At 42.0% G+C, this 14,455-nt stretch overlaps 2 protein-coding genes across 2 annotated transcripts in view; one reads left to right on the top strand and one right to left on the bottom strand.

Moving 5' to 3' along the window:
• Positions 1-238: 238 nt before the first annotated feature.
• ncf4 (neutrophil cytosolic factor 4) overlaps positions 239-14,455 on the bottom strand; it is a 28,528-nt gene continuing 14,311 nt past the window's right edge. Inside the window, exons 7-10 of the mRNA XM_056371875.1 lie at positions 7,412-7,510; positions 4,329-4,480; positions 3,600-3,665; positions 239-607 (exon numbers count right to left, since the gene is read on the bottom strand). Coding sequence (XP_056227850.1) covers positions 400-607; positions 3,600-3,665; positions 4,329-4,480; positions 7,412-7,510 — 525 coding nt within the window. The 3' untranslated portion in view covers positions 239-399. The remainder of the gene's footprint in view (positions 608-3,599; positions 3,666-4,328; positions 4,481-7,411; positions 7,511-14,455) is intronic.
• The window catches only part of LOC130166329 (parvalbumin-7-like), a 35,967-nt gene continuing 29,021 nt past the window's right edge, over positions 7,510-14,455 (top strand). Inside the window, exon 1 of the mRNA XM_056371873.1 lies at positions 7,510-7,665. The gene's annotated coding sequence lies outside the window, so the exon portion shown is untranslated. The remainder of the gene's footprint in view (positions 7,666-14,455) is intronic.

Here is a 14,455-nt window from a genome sequence, read left to right as displayed (position 1 = left end):
ATTGGAGAGGCTGGAACCAGCAAATATGTTTTGCTGTATAAATTAAAAAGCTTTTATTTGTAGCTACATTATTTGCATTTGTTCGTACTCCTGCTGTACTTGAAATGTTCTGTATGTGATGTCTTCTTCACCCTGAGGCTCCCACGCTCACATCGCATACAGCAGGCTGTACACTTCTCCGGCCTTCAGCAGCTGAAAGCAACAACTTCCAATAAAAACAAAACTAGGATGCAAAGTGTAAAAGTGTCATTAAATTAGTTTATTACTAAGTGAAATGCATTGACCGTTAACTGGCACAACAGTGAAGACACAGGCAACAGTTACAACATCAATCGTGGGTTCAAGAACTAAATACTAACTGTCTTCTGTACTTCCATTGAATTCCACTTTGCTTCTCTCTCAGGCCTCGGTGTTGTAAACTGAAAGATCAGAGGCCATGGTCACGTGCAGCTCCCACGGAAACTGATTGACAGGTCTCTTGACTTTACCCTGCTGACCTCTGCTCTCCCTGATCATCAACTGGACGTCCTCGTCGTCGAGGATACGGATGAGGTCGCCTTCGGGGTCACGGTAGTTCAGGGTGACGTCTTCCTCCTTGAAGACGTTTCTGAGAGACACGGACAGGCAGACAGGGATTTCAGACTCTGGGTGTTTTCAAGCAGTTTCAACCTCAGACATGTTTCCCTTTTTTCTTTTTTTTTTCTTTTTTTTCAGTTCATGAAATCACAGCAGTCAGACTCAGATTTGAGCCAATGCAATCAAACAGAGATTGAAGAAGTTACAAAACATTTAAGTTTGACCATGTCTAAAAAGGAACTAAAAAGAGGTCAAAGTTGTTTCATGTAAAATTATAACTTTAATAAATAATCATTACATGTTGTAAATAAATTAGAATAAAGTTTTTGAGGTTCTTGTTATGCTCTTACTGTGCACTTCTTCTACCTGATCTCCTTGCACTTACTGACTAGATGTAGCTCTCCTGCTGCACCGGAGCTCTAGTGATGTCACTCACTTGTAAGTCGCTTTGGATAAAAGCATCTGCCAAATGACTAAATGTCAATGTAGATGTAGAAAAGCACGAGAGCCCAACTGAACTGAAGCTTTCAACATGCTCAAAAAGCAACAACCTCTCTGTATTTTCTTATTTTGTCTTTCTTTATTTATTCATTATTGTTATTTTATTATTAATGTGCGTGGCTCTCATTGTTCTACGAGAATAAACTTGCTTTTTATATGTTTCTTTTATATTAAATGGTTGATGTACTTTAATGTTGAGACCAGCATTAGAAGGAAGACCTGCACAATTTTTCCAGTGGAAGAAATGACTGCCCGGCATGGCTTTTGTTGATATATTACAGTTTAATTAAAAATGTGCCTGTGAGAATTATCACCAAGAAAACATGAGCTGGATGAAAGGAAATGGGTAATAAGTACAGATAGGAAGTTTGACAACTGCAACACCTTCTCTAAAGTCAGTGTTTTTCACGAAACAGACTCTAACTAACGTTTGTTTGCAGGAATTAGTTAAGAGCAAAAAAACTGAAATGAGAGACAGTCACAGCTTTTATGAGTTTTTTCGATTGGCCTCCTGGAGGCACAACGTGACGAAGTATTACATCTGATGAAGGACAAGCACAGACAGATTCAGTCACTTCCTGCCACCAGCCATGGAGAAACAAGTGGCATTTACTATAGAAAACTTCCACATAGACATTTCAGTAGCAGTAAAACCACCAAAATCCCTTTTCTGCTGCTGGTTTTGTTACAGCTACATATCTAATTGTACATATTATTATATTATTATTATCTATTCTCATTTTGCAGTTTTCTTTTCTTTGCACTGTCCACTACTGTCAACTGTCTTTGCTGCTGTAACACTGCAAATTTCCCCACTGTGGGACTGATAAAGGATTATCTTATCTTTCACACTACTGTATAATGAACATTTAATGATATGATAACAATATATATGATTACACACTATGCAGACTCAAATATAATAGTGTTTGGCAGAGCTGATAACAGAAGCATCAGCAGCATCGTTGGAGAGACTCTCTCTCTCTCCCTCTCTCCCTCTCTCTCTCTCTCTCTCTCTGCTTGTACCAGCTGATCACGGATGGATAGTGTGATGGAGTGTCAGAGTAATAATGTTAATGATAGGATGTGTTAATGATAATGAGGAGAAACCAAATCAGTAATAATCACACGCCAGTGTGATGTGACGCTATCTGACAGTTTATCACATGAATTCCTTTTATTCCATTATAGTCTCATTTATAGTTGAAACAGGTTATTGTATATTTATTTACTACATTATGTAAAGCAGGTAGTTCGGCGATGTCTGCAGTTGCTTCACTCTCTTCTCAGATTCTTATCTTCCTGCTCCTCCTCCTCCACCACCCTCTACTCCCCCCATCTCTTCATACCCCCCCCCCCACTTCTATCAGTGCTAAGCCATATTAAAACTCAGGACCAGGGTCTCATCCATCTTACTCCAGGGCACAATATGCCTGAACACAGAAAAACAATAATGAGCAGATAAGCGGCGGAAATGAACTGATTATGAATGGGGGAGGGGTAATCATCGTAGCGTTCACCTATCTAAATTACCAGATAATGAGAGATAGAGGGAGAGGGAGAATGAAAGAGAAAAAAAAAGACAGGGAAGAGCAGATATGATAGTGTAATGACCATATGCATCCGGTGATGGTGGTGCAGTGGGAAGGGAGGGGGGGGGAGGGGGGGGGGGGTCGGAGGTCCTACAGGAACGAATCTGACGAGCAGTTGATGATTGGCAACTGGCAATTTGCAGGTTTGCAGTGCAGAAATATGCTGTCGCTCACTGCAGGCTGGTGACTTAATGGACTTCTACTCATCCTTGTTCACTGCAAACCTCAAACACAAACTAGTGAGGGAGGGGAAACGCACAAAGGTCACCAATCACCTTCGATCATCAGCACATCTCAGGAAGAAACACCAGATAAGAAAATGTTTTTCCGCTGTGCACGGACTCGAGAACAAAAAGCTCTGATTCATGATTTGAATCGTAATTTTTTAAAGCCAAATCTGTTGAAAAGACTTTGATGAAACAGGTCAAACACTTCAATAATGCTTCACAAAGCAGAGGTTAAAGGTTAGCACTCAGCAGTTAGTAATTTGTCACTGACGGCACAGAGAACCAGAAGCGGGAAACTGAGGTTCGTATAAGATTGTTAAAGTGATTATGATAAAATGTGATGGTTTACATGCAAAATGTTCCACTGACTTTCCCTCCACGCTTTCATCAAATATGTCAGCTTTGTATTCCATTATCACATTTTTTTGGGGGCTCACCAGGAGGTGTGAACTCACATACAATCATTTCCCCCCCTGCACAACTAAACAACAGTCCACTCTTAACACCCCCAAAAAATGATTCTCACATTTCCTCTCAATCATTAATTCCCACCTGGGTGTAAATGCAATAAAAGGAGGATGTAAAACACACGATTTTAAATGTCCATCAAAGCCTCGAGTTTCCACTTGAGCAGAACGAAATAAGTGAAAAGAAGGTGAGAAAACAATCTGAGGCAACATTTATTTCACAAGGACAGACCCACCTCATACGAGACAGCAACTCCTTGTACGTTGGCTGAATGGTGATGGCCTCTTGTACACACACATCTCTGCAAACAGGAGCAACACAGTCACCTCCTTAAAGCACATCGATGCAATTGAATTCACACTCAAATGTTACCAGATGTGTAACAAGCGATTTAACCAGCACATTCAATAAAAGTTTTAACAGTTTGATAAAATAAAAAAACAACAAACAAACACACACATCTGAATGAAGGCAGTTAAGATTTAAAACTCCATCAACAGTGTAGAATTGCTTTGTGCGCAGCATTCGCACAATCACAATTCAACAGCTGAACTGAGGTGGAATGATTCACTTTTTTGACTCGAGGGAAAACAAGTTACAATCTAAACCTTTAAAAAGGTCTTTTTAGCGCTAGTTTGGATAAAACTACAGTCGATCACATCCGTCCTGACGTCTGGCGAACATTTACTTAAAGAGAAGAGAAGCTTGAGTTACTACAAACTCAATTTTCCCCACAATCTGTCCGGTTGCTTATGACGTCCACACAGTAGAAGGTTTAGATTGTAACTTGGGGTCGTGGGGTCACTGGAAGTATGTGGATCCAGAAACCTAAGCATGAAATCATCGCTTTGTCTTTAAGACTCAACTCATCCTCAGTGTAACGTCAGACACATCAATCTGAATATCAAATCTCAAATCTACTTTCACACACACTCACAGACACTCACAAACACACAGCACAGACCTGGTGTCGACCCCAGAGGGGGTGAGCAGGAAGCAGCGCAGACAGCTGTAGGTGTGGCCTCCACCATCACCTTCTGAGTCACTCTCTGGGAGGGGCTTTATGATCTTCACAAAGGATTCTGGGAAAATACCTGTCTGATTGTTGACTGTGCCCTGAGGAGAACGCAACAGAAGAGAAGGAGAGGATAAACCGTCAGGGTCTCGGAGGACGCTGTGATAAGGAGCTGACGGTGAGACGAGTTGGTGATTTAAAGGAGAGAAACAAGAAAAGCAGCATGGAGGTGCATCTGGAGACGAGTTTTCCTGACTAATTAGCCTATTCATAATATGCCGCTGATGTTACAAGCACTCGACACAACCATACAGCCTTTTTTTTACTACACCCCAGGTGTCTGAGGCTGTTCAGTCTGCAAAAACACATGCAGAGACTATTTCATAAAGCATCCAGCACTCTCACATGTTTTCAGCAGAACGAGGCAACAGTTTATGTAGAAAGGAAGCAGCCATCTTACCGGGCCAGAATGTATAATTTGGGCTACAGAAAAGAGATGAGAACATCCCGTCGCTCCTGAGATGTCGTACATTCACCCTGTTTAGTCAAGCGCTGCTTAAATTGTGTGAAATTATACAATTCAAGCATCTAAAGTTTCTCATGCTGCAACTCAAAGGCATTAGTTGTAAAGATGTTGTAAAAGTTACTGCAAATAAAGATTTGAGGGAGGAACGGACAGATTTTATTTTCTGATCATTTTTTAGCAGCTGAAAAGAATGCAATGATGTTTGAAATAGATTCATGAGAAACAATCAGCAGACCTGCACTCAAAATAAAAAACTTGGGCACCTTGAGAAACACAAATTAATGGTCAAAAATAATACAACTGAGGCCAATATATCCTGACATGTAGTCCCTTAGTATGGCATCCTACACTTCCCATGATGCAACTTAATAGTGTGTTTTTATTTCGACTCTGGATGCCAAGAAAACACAAACCCATGACCCCGAGCTCTTCGTTTGTTTGGTTAATATCACTCTAGTGAAGTAATGTCATGAAAAACCTTCATCTGCATCACTGCAGCGTCTGGAGACGAAGTCAGTTTCTCACTGGCAGCTCTGCAGCCGCTACTGATCAAAGCGTTTCTCATTTCCTCCGGGAATCCTGAAACTGTCGAGGTCTCGCTTCTTTGGTGCATTTGAAACATTTACCTTGATGCGCCAGTCTGCCAGTTGGATTTGTCACGTTTGCCACCCACAGCCACTCTGTCTACGGACTAATTCAAAGGCACCCAGTCAACTTTTCACAAGTTCTAAGTGTTGCATTAACCTCACCCAATCCCAAACCAAACAAAAAAGACTACTAGGGTGGATGCAAATTGCCAAAAAAGAACAACGAGATAGTGTTTGCAGTGTTGCATAAGAATAAATAGATTATCAGCCTTTTACTGTTACGATTTTTAGGATCTCTGTAGCAAGCTAAGGGCAGGATAAGTGCATCCTCCTCCTCCATCAGTGTTGATTCTCACTCTCCCTCTCTCCCACCACATCAGCGTCCACCTCGTCTCTCTCTCTCCCACTCACCCACTCCCGGCTTCTCTCTCACACTCCATCTCAACACCTCACACATTTTCATTAAACACGTTTCCTGACCTTTCTTTAAGTGCTCTGTGACAAAGCAGAATTTCTATGACAACTATTTGCCTGCACCGATGTTCCTCTGCTGCGTTTTTATGTTGAGCAGCTAATTAAAAATGTCCCACATCCCCTTTTTGGATAGCAACGACATACACGTGACACTCGCAGTGTGTAATCAGGACATTTTGTTCATTAAGTAATTGTTCCTGTAAAGGAAACTGGAGCAGGGCACCTCCAATCACACTAGTTACGGTACTTTGTGGTCACTGTACTGTTCTGCTGCTGTGGGGATGACACAATTTTCTTTTTAAGTTTTATTATATTCTGTAATTAACTTTTTGGCTGCTGCAACTTGCGAAGGAACTGTTTTGTGTATTTCCTTTGCCAATTTGAAACATTTGGCAAGATAAAGACACTCAATAAAAAAGATTTATAAATATATATTACATTTTATATTATATATTTTGTTTAAATTAGATGATTAAATAAAGCAAAATGGAAATATACACTCCATGTACTGTATGCGTTGGACACCTAAACAGTATCACATCCATGGGATTTGTGAACATGTCAAGCCAAAACCATGGGCATGCATCTGCAGCTATACCGACCTCCACTGTTCTGGGGGAGGCTTTCTGCAAGACTGACTCTGGATCTGTGGCTGCAGGAATCCAGCCACAAGAGCGTTAGTGAGACTGGGCACTGACGTTGTTCCAGTTCATCTCTAAGGCGTCAGACGGGGTCAAGGTCAGACGGGGTCTGTGCAGGCCAGTCAACTTCTCCTACATCGAACCGGGAGAATCTTTGTTTTTACAACCTCATAAGTTCATATAAACCGACCCGTGGACGTGCACGACGGATACGACAGCAGGTGTCTGCAGGTACGCTCCACGTGCACAGTATGCTGGTGTAGTTTTTGGGCTGCATGAGGACCGAGGTCCGTGCAGTGTCTTGTGGTGAAGACAAAATGTCCATATAATTTTGGCCATCTTTTTTCAGATTGCAACAAAATCTCCTTCTAATTTCCTCATTTTCTAACTTCTCTTTTCATTCTGTCTCTTTTCATTCATCTGCTCACTTTTTATCTTTGTTTCCCATCTTTCTTCCTCTCCTCTTTCTTTTATAGGATCTTTACCTCTCTCCTCCTTTCCCTCTTTCCTTCTTTCCCTCTCTCCTTTCTGATCCCTTTCTCCATTTCTTTTGCCATTTCCCTCTCTTGTCCTCCATCACTCCCCTCTTTCCCCCGTCTCCTCCCTCCCCTCCACCATCCCAATCAAGATCCCTCCCTCCCTCTCATTCCCCATCCATCTTTCACTGCCCTCCACTCTCCTACTCTTTCCCTCCCTCCTTCTCTACCTTTCTCTCTCCCTCCTTCTCTCCCTCCTTCCCCCTGTCTCTCTCCTGTTCTCTCCTCCCTCCCCTCTCCCACTCTCGCTATCTCTCTCTGCTCTTACCTCCAGCCAGTCGGCGTTGACTCGTCGCAGCAGGAAGATCACCTCTCCCCTCTTCAGGTTCAACTCCGCCTTGCTGTTGCCGCGAAAGTCAAACATCGCCTAGGACGCACGCACGCACACACACACACACAAAGAAAAACCACACACACACACACACACACACACACACAGAAGTCAGTGAGCGGCAAGAGGAAAGAGAGGAGAGAGACGGACACACTCAATACAAAGAGAGACGAGACGGTGAGAGCGGACAGGTAAGACTTAACACACTTTTCCCAGTTGGAAAATAACATGTGAGAATGTAAGTGAGAGAAAGAGAGACAGAAAGAAGGGATGCTTAAAAAAGACAAGAATGAAGACAGAGCAAAAAAAGATAACTGACGCTAAAAAGGAGTCAAGTTTGGAGTGTAAGAAGACCTTTGTGTGTGTGTGTGTGTGTGTGTGTGTGTATAACAGAAAGAAAAAGAGAGGGAGAAAGAAGGAATACAAGGAAAAGGGGAAAGAAGGGATGAAGGGATGCGAGAGAAGGATCATTTCACATGTTCAGTTAGGCAGCTGCTCAGCCTGTGTGTTTGTGTGGAGCAGATACTGTACTTGCTGACAATATGTAATAGTGTTGTAGGTGTAGGTGTGTGTATGTGCATGTGTCTGTGTGTGAGTTAAGGCTGCAACTACTGATTATTTTCATCATTAATTATCAAATAGATTTTCATGAGATGCCTGAAAAAGTGACATATGCCAAGGTCAAAAGGTCCAGAGCTTCGTTTTTGTGGCCGACTGCCCAAAATCTAAAGATACTGAACTGACAGTGATAAAAGAAACAAAAAAATTTGAGAAGCTGGAACCAGTAAAAGCTGCTGGTTATTTGTTCGATTAACGATTTTAAACGGTGAAACATCTAAATGAGTTGCGTCATGACCATGTGACCTTCCTGAGTGTGTACATACACACACATACATACATGCATGCAGCATATGCTGTAAATGCTGGTACTATCTTGAGTATTTGTGAATCTAAGTAAAGTGCGTGTGTGTGGGAGAGTGTGTGTGGGATGAAGTAAAGAGCATGTACGAGCAGTGATAGATCCTGAGGAGACGCCCCACTGCAATGCAAAAGTGTGTGTGTGTGTGTGTATGGGGGGGGGGGGGGGGGGGGGTTGGATGCTTGGCCATCCTGGTTGGCATGAGTGTGTCTGGAATAAAAGGCAGAGATGAATTTGCATTTAAAGTAGAGCTCAGTAGAGTCATTAGCGATGCTTTAAACCTATTTCTGGTCGTCTGCAGAGACTCCTCCAAAAGACAGATGATAAAGTAGCCTATTACAGACACACACACACACACACACACACACACACACACACACACACACACACACACATAAACACATAAGAGACAATAATGTTTTCACTGTACTACTACTTGTACTGTGCAATGACAATAAGCTGAATCCGGTTTGCACATGTTGAGCCAAAAGCAAACATATGTGCACACTCTCACCCACACACAAGTTTGTGTTATCAACATCAACTGAAGCTTAGAGAGAAAGAAAGAAAGAAAGAAAGAAAGAAAGAAAGAAAGAAAGAAAGAAAGAAAGAAAGAAAGAAAGGAAACCACAGTAGGAGAGCAAGAGATGGTAAAACTGAAATAGAGCTGGAGAATTAGAGAGGAACGGCAAAACCAAAAAAAAAGAAAAAAAGACGAGGAGCGGTTAAAGCAGTGGGAGGGAGGTGAAGAAGAGGGGGAGGAAGAGGAGGGAGATGAGGAGGAGGAGATAAGAAAAGTGAAAGTTAAACAGAGGCGCAGGGGTGCAGAGGGCTGATAGATCACTGCCGTCTTCACGCGGTTGTTTCACAGCCAGTGACTCTGTGAGTGAGTGAGTGAGTGAGTGAGTGAGTGAGTGAGTGAGTGAGTGAGTGAGTGAGTGAGTGAGTGAGTGAGTGATCAGATCTCACTTCCCTCCTTTGTATGCAAATAAACATGTATGAGTTGTTGTTTTTAGCCAGTTTGACAGGTCTGCTGTCAATGTGTGTGTGTGTGAGAGAGAGACTGAGAGAAAGAGACAAAACAATGTCCTCCTCAGGATGAACTGTCATCTCCTTGGTGATTCGCTGACTTTTCTTCTGCTGCCAACATCAGGTTGAAATTTTTAACTGTCTGATACTTTGGTTCATGACCAAACACCTGCAAAATGAATCACTTTCCCATCAAATGCTGCACTTGACATTGAGTGCTAATTAGCAAATGTTGGCATGCTTACACGCTAACCTAACAAAGTGAACAAGGTAAACACTATTCCTGCTTAGCATCAGCATGTTAGCATTGTATTGTATTATTGTAAGTCTGGCATTCCTGAGATATGGCAAACACAAGGCCAAACAAGAGTTTTGTCAAGTCACAGCGACCTTGACCTTTGACTACCAAAATCGAATCAGCTCAACTGTGAGTCCAAGTGAATGTTTGTACCAGATTTGAAAGAAATCCCTCAATAATAAATAATAAATAAATTAAATTGAAATTGCTGACAAGTGTGTGTGTGTGTGTGTGTGTGTGTGTCCCTACAAAAAATGAGACAGAGGCTGGTGGCAGATTAATGAAGCTGGGGAGTGAGGGAGCTAGCTGGATTAACAATCTATTGAGATTACCCTGACCCTATGGAAACACACACACACACTCAAATACTAATGCGCGCGCGCGCACGCACACACACACACACACACACACACACACACACACCACACACACACACACAACACACACACACACACACACACACACACACACACACACACACACACTCTCTCTCTCTGACTTCAAGGCTGTTACTTTTTATGCATTATTCCAGACACTGTTTTATTATAGTGTTGACCCGCCGCTGGCTGTAATTTATAGATGATGTGAAAATGTGTTGGATGAGATAAACTACTATCTCCAAGACAAACACCAAATATGATGTGACAAAGCAATTCCCCCTCCCTCTACACCTCCTTTCATCTCTCCCTCCCTGTCTCCATCTCCTCAACATCATTGTTCCACCTCTTTATCCCTTTACTTCTATTTGTCTTTCTCCCCTTGTCTCTATTACAGGCGATGTCTTTCATCCAATTTATTATTTTTTCATCTCTCTCTACTAACACTTTAGCCAACTAATAAAATGAGCTGAATTGATGAGTGATCATAACAACTCAGTTCTATAGGCGATGCAGTAGTTGACTGTATAAGTATGGTGTGCATAAACAGCGTAAAAAGAGGCGTTCAGTTCATCAGCTCTCACACGAGATGACTGAAAAGGTGTAAACAGTGAAGAAGAAGGGGGGAATAAATAAATCCAAACCAGGATGTGTATGCTATCAGTGCGCTGTTTATCAATTTTCAAAATCTGTGACAGGCCAAGTTCATTCATTCGGCCTGACATCACGTATTAGCCTCTATCTGATTGTGAGGGACTCGTATTTTGTTTAGTTTTGCTCTAATCAATCAGTAGGAAGTGATGTATCCCACCAATGTCATCTTTAATTGACACAGACGCTTTGATGGCTACTACATGAGGGAGCAGTTCATTTTCACATGGATGCAGCTAGGTAATGTAATGTAATGTATCTACTGGTTGTATGAAAAATGACATCCCAGTTTTAATTAAAAGCTCTAACTGGTCAACTGTTTCATCAGCCAGGTAAATAGTCGTCAATTAGCACAACACCAGAGCAGAAGGACTTAATTAAAGGCCCTGTCCAACCCTGTTTTGGTGAATGAGACCTCTGCTCGAAGCTATGTTGTGAATTATTAATTATTACTTGATTCTTTCAACTAATAAGAATATCAAAGGTGTACAGTTGAAACAATGCTAACAGTACAGTTAGCAAGATGTCAATACACATGGAGTCCACTGTTGTGAAATCACCTGTGAGGGTATACCATATGTGTGCTGAGGCTTCAAAGGAGCTATCTGTAAGTTTTGCTTTTGCTACATAGCTAACATTAGCACGAACAGCTGTTAACTTGCTAGTCTTGCCAAGAGCTTCAGCCATCGTCGCTATTACAAGACAAGAGGTTCGTCCTCTGAGCAGTGCTGCTGACTCGCTATCGGAAAGTGAACAGACAGTTAACTGAAGGAAAACAACAGCTCTTAGTGAGAAAAAGAATGAAGTCTGATGCTGAACTCACTATGTTTTTTATAGACCGATAAGTAAACAGCTATTAATGCTAACAATGTGTAGCTGAGTATTATTGCAAACTGGTTTGATCACAGAAGTAGTGGTGGTGCCAAATAATTACATTCTGCAGATCTGGCCACATACCTAGGTTTCATACCTCTGAATTACCGCCTCCATATTTGTGTCGTAAAAAAACTATTTGTAAGTTTTGCTATTGCAATCATGCAGGATGACATCTATCATAGAAAAAGCCAAAAGACACCAATTTCCTACCCACAGCAGTATCAAAAGACCAGGATGCAATGCAGCCACAGATAGCATCCCTACAAATCTGTCTTCTGTAATGTTTGAAATCCAATAGCCTCAATTACGTTTTTGTAATCTGACCAGCCATGCTAAGCAAACAAAGAGACCGTTCTGTCTCCTCTAACTATATATATACGCTGTAGTTTATCCAGGGCAGGCACTTGGGCGCCCAGAGAAGAGCTGGTCTCTAAATGTAGCCACACAGCCCTTGGGTTCATCCAGCCACAGGAGCAATCATCTGGTACAATTAGACTCGCGCCGACCCCGCCTTAATGAGCTTGTTAAACCTTCAGCTCGTTAGTCTGGCAATAGGGAGGAGGAGATGAGAATTGAGTTTTTTTTTTTTCCTCTCTCCCTGACGTTTAATGAAAGTGTATTTTTTTAAGTAGATGGCCCACTTCCTTGAGGGCCTGGAGTGAAGGATCATAGGAGGATATGCATGTATATTTATAGAAGAATGAGCAGAGGTTGTGCGTATATATCTGTGGAGGTCACTCCTGCTTTTCGGCTGTCACACAAAGCAGGATGTATTTGGGCATTAGCAAAATCCCATGTTCTTATCTAGGTATTTGATTTCAAAACCTGCCTTCAAATCATGGACATTTTGCATGAATGTTAGTTAGATGAAAACATCAGAGGGTGCATTTCATAACACTACATAAGATAAACCTGATTCATGCAGTTAAATGGAGGTTATTTCTTGGTGAAAGCAGTTAAAACACTTGTATTACTACCTCGTTTTCCATTTCTTTGGCAAATTTCAAGCTTCACCAATTGATTATTTGGCAACAATCAGTCCCTTTAACCCATCTGGCAGACATTAAGCGACAATTACTGTACAATGCTTTTAGAAAAAGTTCCTGACAAAATTAAGTGCTCAGTTTTGCTCTCCGCTAACTGTGGAAAATATCTGGCTCTTACGCTGCTAGATGCTTCACTTTTTTTTTCACTGGCTACCTGCTAAATGTGTCTCTCTGCTGCTTGGTGATGGGCAGGTAGGGGAGAGTGGGTTTAATGGGTTCAGCTGAAAACACCTGTCTGCTGCTGCTGCTGCTGCTGCTGCTGGAAACAGGTCTGATGAGAGTAATAAGACTGAACCATATAATAAATGTGCTGTGAGACCAAAGGAGGCTACAAAGCTCTGTAGAGCTGCAGAGTTGGGTCATTATTCTCTGTGTGTTTTTCCCTTTTACATTAGAATTATGAATCAAATGATTAAGTGTTTCTTTAAAAATACAGTAGAGGAAGAAAAGAATGAAAGAAAGAGAAACAAACATTAAAACTTATGTAATCTCATGACATCAATTTCATCACCTTGCACTTTATATTGTTCAGACTCAATGTGTAAACACATCCACCGACACTGCTGGTCTCGAATACACCTCCAGTATCCACCCTGCTGAATCTACAGTTACGTCGTCATAATGGCTCACATCCATGTAATGAACCGTCTACTGCACAATTTCACTTCATAATACAGTGAAAGTAGTAGAAGTACGGTCATAATTCTTCCTGGTGAGGAGATTTACTAAGCGAACCTGCATATCTGCTTTTTTTTTCACAGGTAGGTCTTTATCTAAAATAGGATCTAATTTCTGCTTTAATGGCTCTCACTGCAAAAGAAGAGCTGAGCCTCAGTCGGTTCAGGACCTGCTTGATTTTTAATTTTCTAATTCTATGGGTGTTCGTCTCTCATTTTTGCGCTCCATCTTTTCACCTCTCTAACATCCTGTCACCTAATTTTTTCTCCTTTGTCTGTTCCTGAGTCTTCAGTCTTTCTCTCCCCAATTTTTCACATCAGACAAATTACCCTCAAGCTTGTGTATCGTTAAAAGCTCATGTTCACCAAGAGCAGCCTGTCCCATTGACCTTGTTTGAAGCTCATAGCGCCACCGCCAACAATTACTCATCGCGCTGCGTGGGGCTAAGCCTGAGCTAATACTAAGTGGAGTGGAATGAAGTGTCGTAGCGTAAACGCTAACGCTTGCACCAGCTCTACTGTGACAAATGCCTGCGCTCTCCTCTTATCCATCAGGCTCAGACCAGCCATTGATCATTGTTTGTACAGAGTTTAACAGCCACTTTTCCTGTGCTGGAAAAACACACAGCAGGACATACACAAACACACAGAGGAGCGCTCATTTTTCCCAGAGAGAAAGAGCTAAAATAAATGGTGAGTAGGCTGGCAGCTTCGTGAGTAGAGTACACCAGTGTTTTACTTTTGTGTGGGAGAGAGGGGAGGCAGAGAGAGAGAGAGAGAGAGAGAGAGAGAGAGAGAGAGAGAGAGAGAGAGAGAGAGCGAGGACAGAGTAAAATGGAGTTGTTGCTCTTAGTTTGGCAATCAAGAGACCAGTGGAGTGTGCGGGGAGCGATACGCTGTGTTTGTTGCAGTTTACTGTTTTTCTGTGTAGAGCGAGAGGTTAAAACACAAGTTAAACACTTTTGCAAAGGGATAAAGCGCAAGAGTTCGTGAGCTGCAGAAACACACACACATCACCTGCAGACATGTGCTCACATTATAGCTTGTACTCACTGGAGACAGAGTCACTTACAAAACTGAGCAAAGCTGCATCACACACACACACACA

Source organism: Seriola aureovittata, chromosome 3, assembly GCF_021018895.1.
Source record: "Seriola aureovittata isolate HTS-2021-v1 ecotype China chromosome 3, ASM2101889v1, whole genome shotgun sequence".
Lineage (NCBI taxonomy): Eukaryota > Metazoa > Chordata > Actinopteri > Carangiformes > Carangidae > Seriola > Seriola aureovittata.
This window is presented reverse-complemented; position numbering and strand designations above follow the sequence as displayed.